The sequence below is a fragment of the Anas acuta genome, chromosome 1 (assembly GCF_963932015.1).
Source record: "Anas acuta chromosome 1, bAnaAcu1.1, whole genome shotgun sequence".
Taxonomy (NCBI): domain Eukaryota; kingdom Metazoa; phylum Chordata; class Aves; order Anseriformes; family Anatidae; genus Anas; species Anas acuta.
In genome coordinates, this window is record NC_088979.1 from 31,797,270 (window position 1) to 31,811,716 (window position 14,447).

Below are 14,447 nucleotides of genomic sequence, written 5' to 3' on the forward strand. Positions count from 1 at the left end.
GAAGTGAACAACTATGCGTGGTCATCTGTGTACAACTAAAATTGTTATATGGGATCAGGACAAACACAGAAAACAGACAAAGATGAAAAAAAAAAAAAGTTAATTAGCATATATCGTGTACAAATATAGCAACAATATGATCTGTAAGCAGTTGATAGCTGATATCGGTGGTTAACATGATTGTTCAGTGTTTTCTTTCCCATATCAAAAAAGCCACTGGCCAAGTTCTGTCCTCTTTGGTACAAGACAGGGGAGCGTGATGAATAGTATTTTTCTCTCCCTCTAAAGATGGAGGCTATTGTCTTTTATAGTGTTAGTACTATTGCTACTTAATTGCTACTATTGCTTCTTAATCTTCATTGGCTTCTCCATACTCATGGCTTTGTATGATAGGCCTTAATAAATATTTGACAATATGCTGAAATTTCCAGAGTTTTAGGTAATCCTGTCCAAATTGCATGTCAAAGTTTTTCATACCAGCAGCAGTCTTCCATTAAAAGAAATAAACAAATAAAAAAAAACTCCAGGTAGTTACTGAAAATCCTATGTATCAGCAAAGATTCCCCACAGCTTCATCTCACAGCAAAAGAAAGAAAGAATTCATGTTTCCTAGGGGTGAACAATGAACAATTCATTGTTTTGTAGTAAGGTATAGTCCAGTGTTAGTCTAAGTAGGCCTCTGGCAAAACTTTGGCAGTGTGAATTGCCCTGCAGACTCCACTGCCTAGAATCATTGTCAAAATTATGTGCAGGCACCTTAATCTGCGTGTCTTTATCTGTTAGCTCTGGCTGCAAGAAATAATAATGTACTCAAAAAAAAAAAAAAAAAAAAGACATGAGCAAGCTTAGTTCTGTGTGATAGCTGTTTGTTTTTCAGATGCAGTTCCCAGTGAATGGGCATTCCATAGCAGAAATCCATTGGCTCTCAATTTCACTAAATTATATTGACCCAAGATGCTTTTATTAGAGCCTATTTCTTTTCCATGACCTAATCTCCCTCCATATATTGACTCTTTAAACCCTGTTTTGTGTGATTGTTAAATGACTCTTTACAAATACCCTCAATTTTATAGATTATATGATTGGGACCAATGTAATGCAAATGTATGTGGAAGACAGCTTGCCATATTTCTTACAGTACTTCAAGGTAGGCCGAGAGGAAAAGACAAATCCAGTATTTCCTCTAGACCTCACAACATTATGGTATTCCTGAATGTAAAGATTTCCCTGCATGCTGTGGTGTTTTGAGGGTGTTCACAAACTGGTCCCATTCAACCTGTATTACTCTTTCTTTAGACGTTTCTTTCCTTTTTTTTTCTTTTTTTAATTCTGTTCTGCTTTCAATTTGTGTTTCTTCTAAAAGTTAATTTCTCCCTTGTGATCACCTTCATTAAATAGTAGGAGAGATCTCTAAGTTTCTTGGAATCTCAGTGTTCTTTATAGCAAGTTCATCCTTCACGTTTTTCAAAGTGTTTTTTGTCTTATTTTATTCTGTTTTAACAAGCAGGTATTCAGCATCCTCTTGATATGTTGCCTTTCCATTTATGGTTCTTTATGAATTTTATAGGAGCTGTTTTGATTCTGTCCTTTATAAACTATTTAAACATATGCTTTTTTTCTTTTAGGGGACATTTTTAGTTGCCATGCTGTTGATAATCCCAAGCCACAGTCTGAACTTGCTATGCTCAGACAATATGGTCCTGATGTTCCTGAGCCAATTCTTCAGAAACTGGTAGCTGCTTTTGGAGAACTGAGGAGTTTAGCTGACCAAGGAATTATTAATTATCCCTATTCAACTAGAGAAGTTGTGAATATTGTAAAGCATTTACAGGTACAGTACATCAGATCTTACTGACTTTTAGGATTTTAATACTTGTAGGCTTTAGAAAAATATGCCATTACTGTTCATTAATTTCTATTTAATTTTTAAGAAAAGTTTTGCATTTTGAAGTAATAATCGCATTCTCAGGTGTTCAGGGTAAATGTATACAAGCAAATACTTTTTCTGTGTGATTATTTGTAGATATACAAAATATCTATGTTTCTGTTATTCAGCAATGTTTGATGTGAGGAAAATGTTCAAGTAAATACAGTATGCAACTTCATAATAGCCTACATTATAAAATTACCTATTCGGCATAGTATACTTCAAGAAAAATGCAGCTGTTGACTTGCTATGCTGCTATGGAATTTTTGGTTTTAATAATTTCCCAGGGCAAAACAATACCCTGTTGCACAACAGGAATATAACACAAATGGAATTTGTCTAAAGAAAATGTTGCCTGGATAATGACTTAGCAAACAGGTACATAGGAACCATGATTGCTTCCTACACACACTTTTAAGTGCAAAATCATAACTTCTTATGTAATGATGTTTTTTTTTTAAGTTTATGGTAGATTCTGACTTGTATCTTTATAAATTGAAGGATAGTTTTTATCTGAAGTATTTAAAATGTAAAATATCTTAGTGATCTTTTAAATAGTAATGCTTTTATTTTTTGTTTATAATCATAAAGTAGATAAATTATCAATTTATGGAGTATTTCCTGAATTATTAAATAGTAGATTTAAAAAAGCTTAGTGGAAAAATGAATGTATTTAGTACAATTAGAAAATAAATTCTCCTAAATTCTTCAACCTCCTGTTCCTGGTAAAACAAGGTTGAATGATGATTTTGTATTTTTGTTAACAATGTACAGAGAAGACTGAGGTACTCGACAACTTTTTTTGCCTCAGTCTTTACTCACAAGTGCTCTAACCATTCTACCAAACTCTCAAAATTCAAAGGCAGAAACTGGCAGAATGAAGAACCCACTGTAGGAAAAGATCAGGTTTGAGGCCATCTAAGGAGCCTGAAGGTGGATAAGTCTGTGGGATCTAATGAGGTTCATCCAAAGGTCCTGAGGGAACTGGCAGATGAAGCTGCTAAGCCACTACTTGTCATAGCAAAAATTTGTGGCAGTCCATTTTCCAGTGACTGGAAAACGGGAAGCATAACCCCTACTATTAAAAAGGCAATAAAGGAAGACCCTGGAGACTACAGGTCAGTCAGTCTCACCTCTGTGCCTGGCAAGATCATGGAGCAGGTCCTCTTGCAAACTGCTAAGACATGGAAAACAGAGATGATTGGTGAAAGAAAGCATGGCTTCACTAAGGGCAAAGTGTACTTGACAAGTCTGGTAGCCTTCTACAGTGGGGTTACATTATTGGTGGATGAGCAACTGATGTCTGCCTGGACTTGTGCAAAGCATTTGATACTGTTTCACACAGCATTCTTGTCACTAAGATGAACAGGCATAGATTTGATGGATGGACCACTTGTTGGATAAGGAATTAGATGGATGGTTCCACTCAAAGAGTTGCAGTCAACCGCTCAGTGTCATGGTGGAGATCAGTGATAAGTCTTCAGGGAAGAAAATCATTACTCAGAAGGTGGTGAGGCACTGGAACAGGTAGCCCAGAGAAGGTGTGGATGCCTCATCCCAGGAGGTGTTTAAGACCATGTTGGCTAGGGCTTTAGGCAACCTAATCTAGTCAAAAATGCCCCTGCCCATGGCAGGGGGTTGGAACTAGATGATCCTTAAGGTTCCTTTGAACCTAAATCCTTCCATGATTCTATGGTATTCATACACATTCCCCCATATATACAGACATTTAGATCCTGGAGCCTAGAAATGGTACTTTTAAAAATCTTCAGTCCATTTCGATTTCTGGGGAAAAGAGATTTTTGTCTTGTCTCATGTCTAGGGTTCAGCGAGGTCTTGAGACAAAGTAAACTGATTCACTGTGTATTACTAATACCATAGTAGCTATCTTTATAAATTTGTACAAAGGATTAACAAAATTCAAACCAAAAAGTTGAATAATCCATCCAAATAACTGTGTAAGCAAAATACTTTATTAGGATCCAATAGCAATTGGTAGGTATTTGCTTACTAAACCGACAGGAACATGTACCATGTTAGAAATACTGCTTATGTCTTTAAACACAGAGTTATATTTGAAATGAAAGTGGAAAACCTAGTCTTGAGAAACAATTACCGTGCTGCTGAAAAGCTGACGTTTTAGGTTTTTTGATAAATGAGCTCCCCTCTGTTGGATGCTTTGGCAGTTCCTTCCTTCCTTCCCTCCTTCCTCTTTCCTTCTTTCATCTTCTGTCTCCAGATAATCTAAGGTTGCACTGTATTCTGTTACCAACTGATGCTGAAACATAAAAACTTAATTCTTTTTTTTTTCTTTGGGTGTGAACAGCATACAGTTGAAGACTGGAAGAGCTGCACTGCTGGTTGTCTTAAGGCCAACTACTCTCTGCTTCCATCTCCTTCACTTACATAGATTAGTGTGGTCACTTCAAACTGGGTATTGGGCACGGATCACTGGGGAAGTTTCCTGTCTGCTGGTTTTTACCTCTTTCAAGGTCAAGTTTAACTATCCAAATAAATCCCCAACTTGCAGCTTTGGTCCCTTCTGTAGCATTTGTTTTCAAGATCCCAGTCTCTGAAAGGATGCAACATTTTGTTTACTGTAACTTGTTTTTCAGTCTGAATAATAAAAAGGCTGGGAGTAGCCAAATGTAAACAATGAATATAAACATAATGGTTATTCCAAAGTAAGAAGCTGTTAGGTCTTCAGGTAGAGAAGAGAGAGGAAGGAGGGAAATGAGTCAATGAAATCGCTGGTCCTTAGGAAGGAAGGAGGGAAGTTAGTCATGATGTTAAACAGTTTCCCTTCCAGCAGTTCCACAGCCCCACTCTCTTTTTACTGTTGTGCTGATTCCTTTCACATAATGTCAGTGTATTCTGCATCTGCAAAACAGAGCTGGATGTTTCAGAGAAAAAAATGCTGTTGATTATTGTTATCTGAGAGAGCATCTTAGCATTAGGACTAGTCAATTAAGAGAATATTCTGATTAACACCAACATGTAATTATTATGCTAATCTCTCCATTCTGATTAATTGTGGTCTTCAACATACAGCATTGTGTCTACAGCGTAGTTGCAAGGGCATCTTCCCATAATGAATACGCAAATAAGGAACTTATAGCAAATTAGTTGTAGCTTAGGCATTGCATTCAGAGTTAAGTTGCCTCTGTATTAACTTTTTCTTAAGAATAGGGGTGGGGTTTTTTAGATACCAAACTGATTTGAAGACTTATAATTGCAGGCATGAGGAAGTTGGTTGTCTGCAGCTGCCTGACTTGCTGTTGCATCTATTTCTTCCTGCTGATTGTGTAGAGAATTTGGGTCTTGCAGCTCTAGATAGCAACCAGGCTTAATATATTTTGCCTCACTCACCTGTAATTGTCAGCTTGTGTCAAATGTCAGAAGTACTTATGCTAGCAGTGGCTTACGGGCAAACCCAGAAGCTCTGAGTTTACTCCATATGCTGCCCATAACCACTGGCGTTGTATGCTGTGGCTGTTTCTGGGCTATCTAAGCTACAGGCTTTCACTGAATCTGTTTTATGTTGTTTTACAGAGTCCAGCGTCACCCAGTGTCCCTGGTAGACGTTGATCAGGCAACATCCCAATCCATCCATTTAGTCCAAACAAAATGGAAATGGGTTTTCTACTAAGATCTTTCTCAGTTTAATATTTTTTTTTGGACTTCTGATCTGCCTTCTTTCTTGTTTGTATCTGAGGCTGCTTTCTGTTAGGAGGCACTAGAATAACAGTTTTGGAGCAGTAAATGTCCAAGGTACCTTCTGGCCCTGAAGCCTACTAATCATCTGGCTTTTAGGCCTCTCCAGTAAGCTTTTGTACTAAGATAGTAGGTGCTTAGTATCTTTTTTTATTCATCTAATCTCAAATGGAAACTAGGCTTATCAAATCAATTTTTATCCTTTTCTTTCCTTGCTGCCCTACACACATACCAATAACCTTTTATCCTTTTGGCCAACCACAGAGAATCTCAGTTACCAGTTTTCAAAGATAATGAGGTTTCTGCTGATTTAATCAGAATCAGTAGCTATATGACAGTGAGGAACAGACTGAAATTAGTGTCCCTTCCCTGTGAATGAAAAGGCAGGGAACAGTTGCTTGGCAGTAGATGATGCCCACCAAACACATGAGCACTGGTTAATCAATTAGCATGGATGTTGCTCAGGATGAGCCATAAATGTGTTGCTTCTTGCCCCGCTGACAGGACAAATGAGGAGACACAGGCAGAGCTGGCAGCATTCAGTGAAGAGGCATTGGGGTGCAGGAAGAAGCCAAGGGTATGGAGGAATTAGTAGGGGGAGATCTGTTGGTGGTATGGGAGCAGGATGGACCTTTAGGGTGGTGCTGGCAGCACGGGTATCTGAAGTCACTAGAATACATGCAGAGGTGAATGGTAGTGGAAACACAAGGTAGACATCTAAAAAAATAATAATCTGGACTCATTATAAGACTATAATCTGGATCTGCTATCTGGACTATAACATAACATGCCAGGCAGATTGTTGCTTTCTTTTTGTAGAATCATTAAGGTTGGAAAAGACCTCCAAGATCACCTGGTCCAACCATCCCCCTACTACCAATGTCACCCGTGTCCCTAAGCATCACGTCCAACCTTTCCTTGAACACCCCCAGTGAGGCCACCATTTGCCTGGGCATCCCATTCCAATCCCTAACCACTCTTTCAAAGCATAATGGTAGAAGTACTGTAGACCTTGATGTGTACAGAATAATGTAAGATTTCCTGTTTGTAGAAGCAAACTACTTTTTTCTTGACACCATTTAAGCAGACTATAGCAATACAGGCAGTCATGGCAAGTTAGATCTGTAAAAATCGGATTTTTCAACTAGTCAAGTTCTGTCGTAATTTTGTATCAAAAGCATAACATTAAAAATAATTTTTTTAAAGTTAGGCATAAAAACTATTGTACTTACTATTTTGAGAAAGAGACAAAAATCTAAACTGTGAAAATACTGTAAGGTACACACAGGTTTTACTTGTAAGGGAAAGAATCAATGAATAAGAACCAGACAGACTGATGAGATGTCAATATTTTCTCCAGTAATCTGGTTTTAAAAATCAATAGAAACCAAATGTTTTCTTTAAATGTTCAACTCAAATGTTCAAACTTTTTTTTTTTTCTAAGTGAACTGTTATTGCCTTTCTTCGGTAATCAGTTATCCAGGCAGTTATTAAAAGGGGTTGAGTTTGTTCTGATTGAAACAGGAGAGTTGCAATTTTTTAATAACTGAAGTAGAGGGCCTTTTGACAAGTACTTGTGTTTAGAACAGGTTTCTTTGGCAGCAGCAATCAGTCGTACCTGAGGAAATAAAATTTATGTGATGTCCTACTGTTACAATAGGCACAAAAGTGTTAGTGCAATTCATTGAGGAGGTATTGAAGTCCGAAGTTACACAGTGATTCAGAGAAACACAGAAACAGTTGGAGACTACTAGTGAAAACCAGGTAGTATTTGAGGCACTTCCCCAAGGTTTCATCAGTATCTAGTGCAGGGCAGGTAAAAGAGGAGGTTGTGAGTAAACAAAGTAGCTTGGTGCAAGTTTTGTGGTTGTACTATGCAGTGAGAAAGGAAGAACATGGAAACTGTGGTATTCATCATAATAAATGTCCTAAAATAATTCTGTAAGGAAAGGTTTTGGTTATGCAGAATATGCACAGCTGTGGACATTTTCTTCTTACCAAAAAGAAGATACTTTAAAACAGATGAGATGGGGTTCTGCACACTGAGTATTATGTAGCTTTACATGGTTTTAAATTTAACTCTCTGATGTACGTTTTTATAAGCCGAAAGGCTTTTTTTGTGCAATGATGTCTACCTGGACTTGCATATGAAGCTTGCATTACAGAATATAGTACTTTCATTACTAAGCATTGTAAAAACCTTTTTAAGTTACATAAAGTAAAGATACATTTCTCTGACACAAGTTGAATCATTTTCTTCAAGGCTTTTTTTTTTTTTTTACCAGCCATTACTTGCTGATAGGAAAAAAAAACAGTGAAGACTTCAGGTCCATAAAATGCTTCTTCACATATTTATGTTCCACACAGTAACTGTGGTATACTGAGATGGGGGGATCCAGGTCCTTATCTTAAACATACAGTATTCGAATGAAAGGCATATGAAGAAAAAGTGACTTCTGCCCAACACCAAAAAATAAAGCAGCTAGGTGGTAAAGTTTTCAGATCTATAGTAGTTTGAGTGGTTTTTTGTTTGGTTGTTTGGTTGGTTTTTAATTCTTTTTATTTGATTGACTTCATTTACATTTTAAAAGAGTATTTAAAGGGAGTATGTGTGTGCTTTAAGAGTTCCAGTGCAAATCAGTGGGAGTTTTTTCCTTTATTCTTTTTCTTTTTCTCCTTTCGTCTTTTCAACTTATTCCTACTACATGAGTTTAGTTGACTTTCTTACTGGCATCCAGGTCTTGGTGGGAAATGAGTGTCAGGAAGGCACTTTCCTCCTGCAGAACAGCGATAATGAAAAGGTCTGCGGCACAATTCTGGAGGAGCAAACAATGGCACCAGTTAGCACTTTCTTTGTTGGAAATACTAATTAAAGTTTGATAAACCTTTTTTCTTTATGTATATGGCTCATGACAGGTAGTATTTTTTACCAGTTTAAAAAAAAAAAAAGTGTCTCATAAGTGGATTTCTGTTTCCATTAAAGCCCATCGCAACCTAAACCCATGTTTAGTAAGCAAGTAATATATCTTCTGTTTTTCTATATTCAACATTAAGAATCAGAATTCTTAACTGAATTGTATAGTTGAGTACATGAATATATGTATTTGTGTCAGATCTTCCTACTTAGCAGAAAGTAGTTCCAAATTTTAAAAATACATTATTTATTTTATTACATAGCTCAGCAATAATGCCACCTTGTTATGTGTATAACAGAACTGATTCTACAAAACATGAATGAATGTGATTATTTAACTAATTGTCTCCTATTTGTTTGTTTTACTCAGTTTTAGTGTCAATGACTTCATTCTGACTTGGATTAATCTACCTTCTTTATTCCAGATTTTTTTTTCTATTTACTTGAGCATTTGTCTAAGTCAAGCAAAGTTTCTGTTAGAACTATTAACTTTAAAATTCATTTGTTTGCTGTAGCTTAACAGAGATATTCAGTAAAATAAATCTGTGGACTTTTGTTTCTTAACAGAAATTCCCAAATGAAGGACTGGCGAATGTTGTTCGAAATGTTTTTGACTTCGACTCCTACAACAATGAAATGCGTGAAATTTTAATCAGCACTTTGCACAAATACGGGATACCTATTGGAGCAAAACCGACCAATGTACTGCTGGCCAAGGAGTAAGAGTAAAATAAGATCTATTTTAAGAAGACATGTCTCTCATGATCACTTTTTATAGTGCATTATCTTGCTGCTAACTGATTTTAAATCAACCTGGAATACTTGAAGTCAATACTCCTCTGGTTCAACTTATATTCCTACAACAATTTAAATTACTTTATGATAGAGTATTTGCTTATTACTAATATTTAATCTTTACTTAATGTCCGTGCACATATTGATAGTTTGTATGATAAACAGATATATATTAATAAAGGGAAATACTTGTTTCTTCCTCTGTGTTTTTAATTTAATTGCAACACGTTTCTGTCCTGTTACTTACCACTTAAATCAATATCAAAAGAAATAAATTGTCATCAGCAGTAGTGGGATTTTGTCTTTGATACTCACAAAAGGCTCTACAAAAATACTTCTGTAGAATAGAGCAGTGTATGTAATTAAGCATATAAACCAAGAATCATTTATGTGTCTGTGTATCACTATTATTCTTTAATTACATTGATAATTGACATGTTACACCATATGGTTTTCAGAGGTTAGAATCAAAATAGCTATTTTTAAGAATAAATTGTGAAATGAAAACAGATTTAACTCATTCTTATAGTTCATAGACAGGTTTAAGTAGGTCATATTGAAAAGCAGTTAGAGAACTTACTGTGGCTTGAACTCTAATGTGATTTGTTCATGGAGAAACAAATATTTCCCTTTCATGAAGAAAGCTTTATGGACTTATGGTAAATTGAGTTTGCCATGGGACATACTACTTTTATATTTGCTAAGGAGGCACTGATTCTTAGGACATGATGTCTTGATATTAGTGTCTGTGTAGGTTTCTTCTACTGGTGCACCGCTGTTATCCTATCTAACATCCTACATATAACTATTAAATTAAACTGGCAGTGTAATGACTGTGGTGTACCTTTTCGTTCAGATGACAGAAGAATTACATGCCTAGGGAACTGATGGTTGAACAACTACGGTGTCTATCAAACTGACAGTACACACTTGAAACTTTCCATAGTTTCTTTGCTAAAAGTCACTTGGTAATTTCTGTTTCAACGAATTATGTTTGTCATAGTTCTTGAGAAATTTGCACTTTATATAATTTTTATATAATTTTTAAAAGTACTAGGTGTGGGTTTACATGGGCGGTACAGAGAGAATTCTCAAGCAATGAGGAAATAAGAGACTTAGGAAACAAGAGAGAGACTGCTGTTACTGGGGACTATTCAGTCTAGAAGTGCGAAGGTAGAAGAATTGGATCATCTTGATTTAGGGATAATCACCTGATCGTTTTGGATCTGTCACTGAGGTTTTATGTGACAGGTTACACCAAGACCTATGAGAACCCCATGCTCATCAAAAACTCTTTCAGTGACAGCCAAGGAAACATACTGTGTACACTGAAAGCCAAAATTAGGGAGAAACTACAGGAACAGTTCCCAAGCAATTGATAAAATCAAGTCTTTTTCTAGATCTCACAGTGCAAGACAGAGCCTAGGCTGACACCTGACTCTTGTGATCCTGAGATCTTGGTCTCAGTAGCTTACCTACATCCCCCACATCTGCAAGTTCAGATTATCCTGCTTCTCTCTGCCATAATAACATTGCTGTTGATTGTAAGATAAAACCCTGTGGAGCTTTTGAGCCACAGGTGGATCACCCTGAATTACAGACACATCTTTAGGGAATGGTTTAGGTATGGCTGATTCTGCCTTGGGGTAAAAGAACATCGTGGTAATGTCTCAAAATCTCTTCCAGCCCAAATTACATGATCCTGTAATGGACACATTGAAGTACTTGTATATAATATTTGGACCACGTCAGAAAAGGTGCTACATGTTTAGAACTATAGTACAGGTGTCCTTTATATTATTTTGCAGGATTTGGGAAGTAGGAAAATGGTGCTAATCTAGTCCAGCTCACTTCATAAAAGGTACAAGTTAATCTAAAACCTTCTTATCTGATTTTTCCCTTGATCCATGTCAAAACTTTCAGAGATGGAGTTCTGTAAGCTCCCTAAGCAAGTCAGCCTTCTTCCTAAATATCCTTGCTATTAGAAAGCCATCTCAAAGCTAGACACATCCATTTCTCTCAGTCTTCCCATTTTTAATGCCTCTGGTGGTTTTTCTTTTATGTTTGCTTTATTCCCACGTGCACTTGGTTCATGTCTGTCTTTAAACATGGTGTGTGAAAATGAGCAGGTTACTTTCTGCTGGAGCTGAGTGGAGTAGTAAGAGAATATAGAATATAGAATATAGAATATAGAATATAGAATATAGAATATAGAATATAGAATATAGGGATGTGTTTCATGAAGCAGTTCATTTAAAAATTCCAGTGTTCGCATTTCTTGCAACTTTTAACTCATGTCTGTTTTTTAAACGTTAACCTCTGGGTCCTTTCTGCAGAACCCTGCACTCGCCCCTTATCTGTTTTGCGATCGATCTCCTTCATACTTAGGCGTTCTTAATATATATTATTTAATGTAAAATTAAGTAACAAGTTTTGCAATAGAAAAGCATTTCCAGAGATCCTAGGATATGAAAAATTATTGCAAAATCACAGTTAATCCAGAAGAGGTTTAGATTGTATACTAGGAAGAATTTCTTCATGGAGTGGTTGGCCAAGCATTGGAATGGGCTGCCCAGGGAAGTGATAGAGTCCTCATCCCTGGAGATAGTTAAGAGATGTATGAGTGTAGCACTAAAGGACATGTTTTAGTAATGTGTCTCAGTAGGTCAAGTTGATGGTTGAACATCGTGATCTTGAAGGCGTTTTCCAACCTAGATGATTGTATGACTATACTGAAGTACTGACTATTATACAGGTACTCTTTGGCATGCCTTAACTTTTCTATTGGATCCAGCAATTAGTGAGTCCTTCTTTTGTTTTAATACATTTTTGAGAAGTCTGTCTGTCATCTATTAACGAGAAAAAAAAAAAACTTAGAGAAATTACAATTATTTAAATTGCTGCTGAAACATAATTGCGTTAAGTGTAGGAACAAAACCATGAGACACATGAGCAACACACTGCAGTGCAGAGTCTCAAGAGAAGGAACTCTGATGGTTGTATTTGACTGAAATTTCAGGGGAAATTTAACAGAGAGTAACAGTGACCCTTATGGGAATTTTAGCTTAGGCTCTGGAATTAACATACTTAATCTTGGGAGGCATTTGAGGTGGTATCTAATTACCATTTAGAAAAGAGTTCTTGCAGTAGTTGTTTTTTCAAGAGAGAAATTAATTTGTAAATGCTAATTCATTTATTTCCTAAATTGGTGTTTTATATTAGACCTTTTCTCTTTGACTTCATGTGTTCTCAGGAGATTTGTGAAGCAATTGTCAAACTGAACTAATTGATATCCCTTTAGAAAAATTCTACATCTGTTCAGAGATACAGAAATAAAATGTTAGCCTCCTGGTATCTTTTATTTCAGATCCTGGTTCTGTATTCAGCTCATTCTTCTGTAGCATATTTGTTGTGTGGAAGTTTCTCCTATTCTAATATTAGACAGATAGGATTTTGCTTAATTCCTAAGATTTAATGAGATGGCAAAACAGACTACAGAGTTAAGCTTTAAAAGCCTGTTTTTTATCAGAATGTTTTTCCTACTGTTTTTCAAGCACAGTAATGCTTTACTTTTTTTTCCTACCTAATCCTTTGGGCCTTTTTGTTTCCTTGAGATTGTATTTTCCAAATAAGATGGCCATTCTTCAAGACACTGATGTGCAATATTGTCAGCTTAGTATGTTGTGATATTGTCAGTATCTCCTGGTGTTACCTATTGAGTGGTTGCTTTTTTTTGATCACTGTGGTGAATAAAGCAGATGGCTTGTCTGCCATGCTTTGCCAGCACATAGTGGCTAAGTACCCATTCCATTTTTCTCCCCTCCTTTTGCTACTCACTTCTACATGCTTGCTAGAACTTGAATATTCATTTTATATGAACTGAATCATTTATATGTAATGCAAATGTGTAAATTTTAATGGCTTTGCTGTTCTCTTGAGTCTCGTCCTTTCAGGTAGCATGTAGTTAAATGTTGGATCTGGCACATATTATATGTGTCTCTTTTCCATCCTGTGTACTTGTGTGTGTGTGTTTGCACTTGGCTGTAAAGGAACAGGTAGCCTAACATGAATATTTTCTGAATATCTACTGCTTATATTCTAATCAAAAAGTATTTTCATTACAGAGATCTGGATGGTAAAGTACGTTCTTGCATTCAAACTGTATCTTATTTAAGTTGAATAAAAAAAAAAAGAGAGGAGGGATAAATGTTCGGCTAGACTGAACACAGTCTTTTGTTTAAGCCCTTGAATACTACATTCTGTTCCAGTACTAAGCTAGTTTACAAGATCAAGTAGTAAACAGCTCTGTTACCTGTCAAAGTTCACAACTGATGCTGTGCGAGTAGGGCAGCTGGCTGTAGAGAATTCAGTGAAACTTTGTTCTTACAATGTTCTCAGCTGGTTTCCAGTATGCTCTCAGAAACTTAAATTGATACGTTCATAAAGCAAGATCTATTGACTTTTGATTTTTTTTTTTTAATTAGCCTAATATGAATGTATTTTCTAAATTTAAAGAGTGAAAAAAAGTATACTGTAGGTGTCACTTTGAATATTTTTACAGCATCAGAAGTTGCTAGATAATAATCTTTTAACAGATTGTCTTCCCTTAGACCGCTATGTGTGAAGAAAATCAGGCTAAATAATAGAAGTAGAATTGCCACATCAAGTGTAAGTCCTGTGCCTATCATCATTTCTGAACAAATAAATGTTCTTACGTAACCATTTCATCGACAGCAGTGATCTTAAGGAAAATGGTGTAAAACTAGGAGCAAGTAAATTGGATTATTCCAAATTTTTTCTTAACCTGCAGACACTGCCACATCCATAAGGAAAGAAGTGATTAGGAATAATTCATTAGAACTTGCTTTTAAGTCTTGGCTTCCTTACAAGATTTCTGCAGCCTGTTGTGTGGTTTTTCTCTTCTCTGAGCCCTTTTCAGCTTTTGAGGAAAGCATGGCTTGGGGTACATTAAAGCTGGAGATAGCCATGGAGTTTCAGTACAGTTCTTACCCACCCGCTGCACTTTCCTACACTCATTGGATCTCTTTGTGTCTCAGATTTTTGCCACTGGTGGCATTTCCATAGTATTCTGTCTGC

The 14,447-nt window shown here is 36.3% G+C and overlaps 1 protein-coding gene across 2 annotated transcripts in view; it reads left to right on the forward strand.

Annotated features, from left to right (window-relative positions):
• The window catches only part of VWA8 (von Willebrand factor A domain containing 8), a 181,831-nt gene that overhangs the window by 96,539 nt on the left and 70,845 nt on the right, over positions 1-14,447 (forward strand). For both annotated transcript variants that reach the window (XM_068675481.1, XM_068675471.1), the window contains exons 25-26: positions 1,626-1,831; positions 9,123-9,274. In XM_068675481.1, the coding sequence (XP_068531582.1) occupies positions 1,626-1,831; positions 9,123-9,274 (358 nt within the window). The remainder of the gene's footprint in view (positions 1-1,625; positions 1,832-9,122; positions 9,275-14,447) is intronic.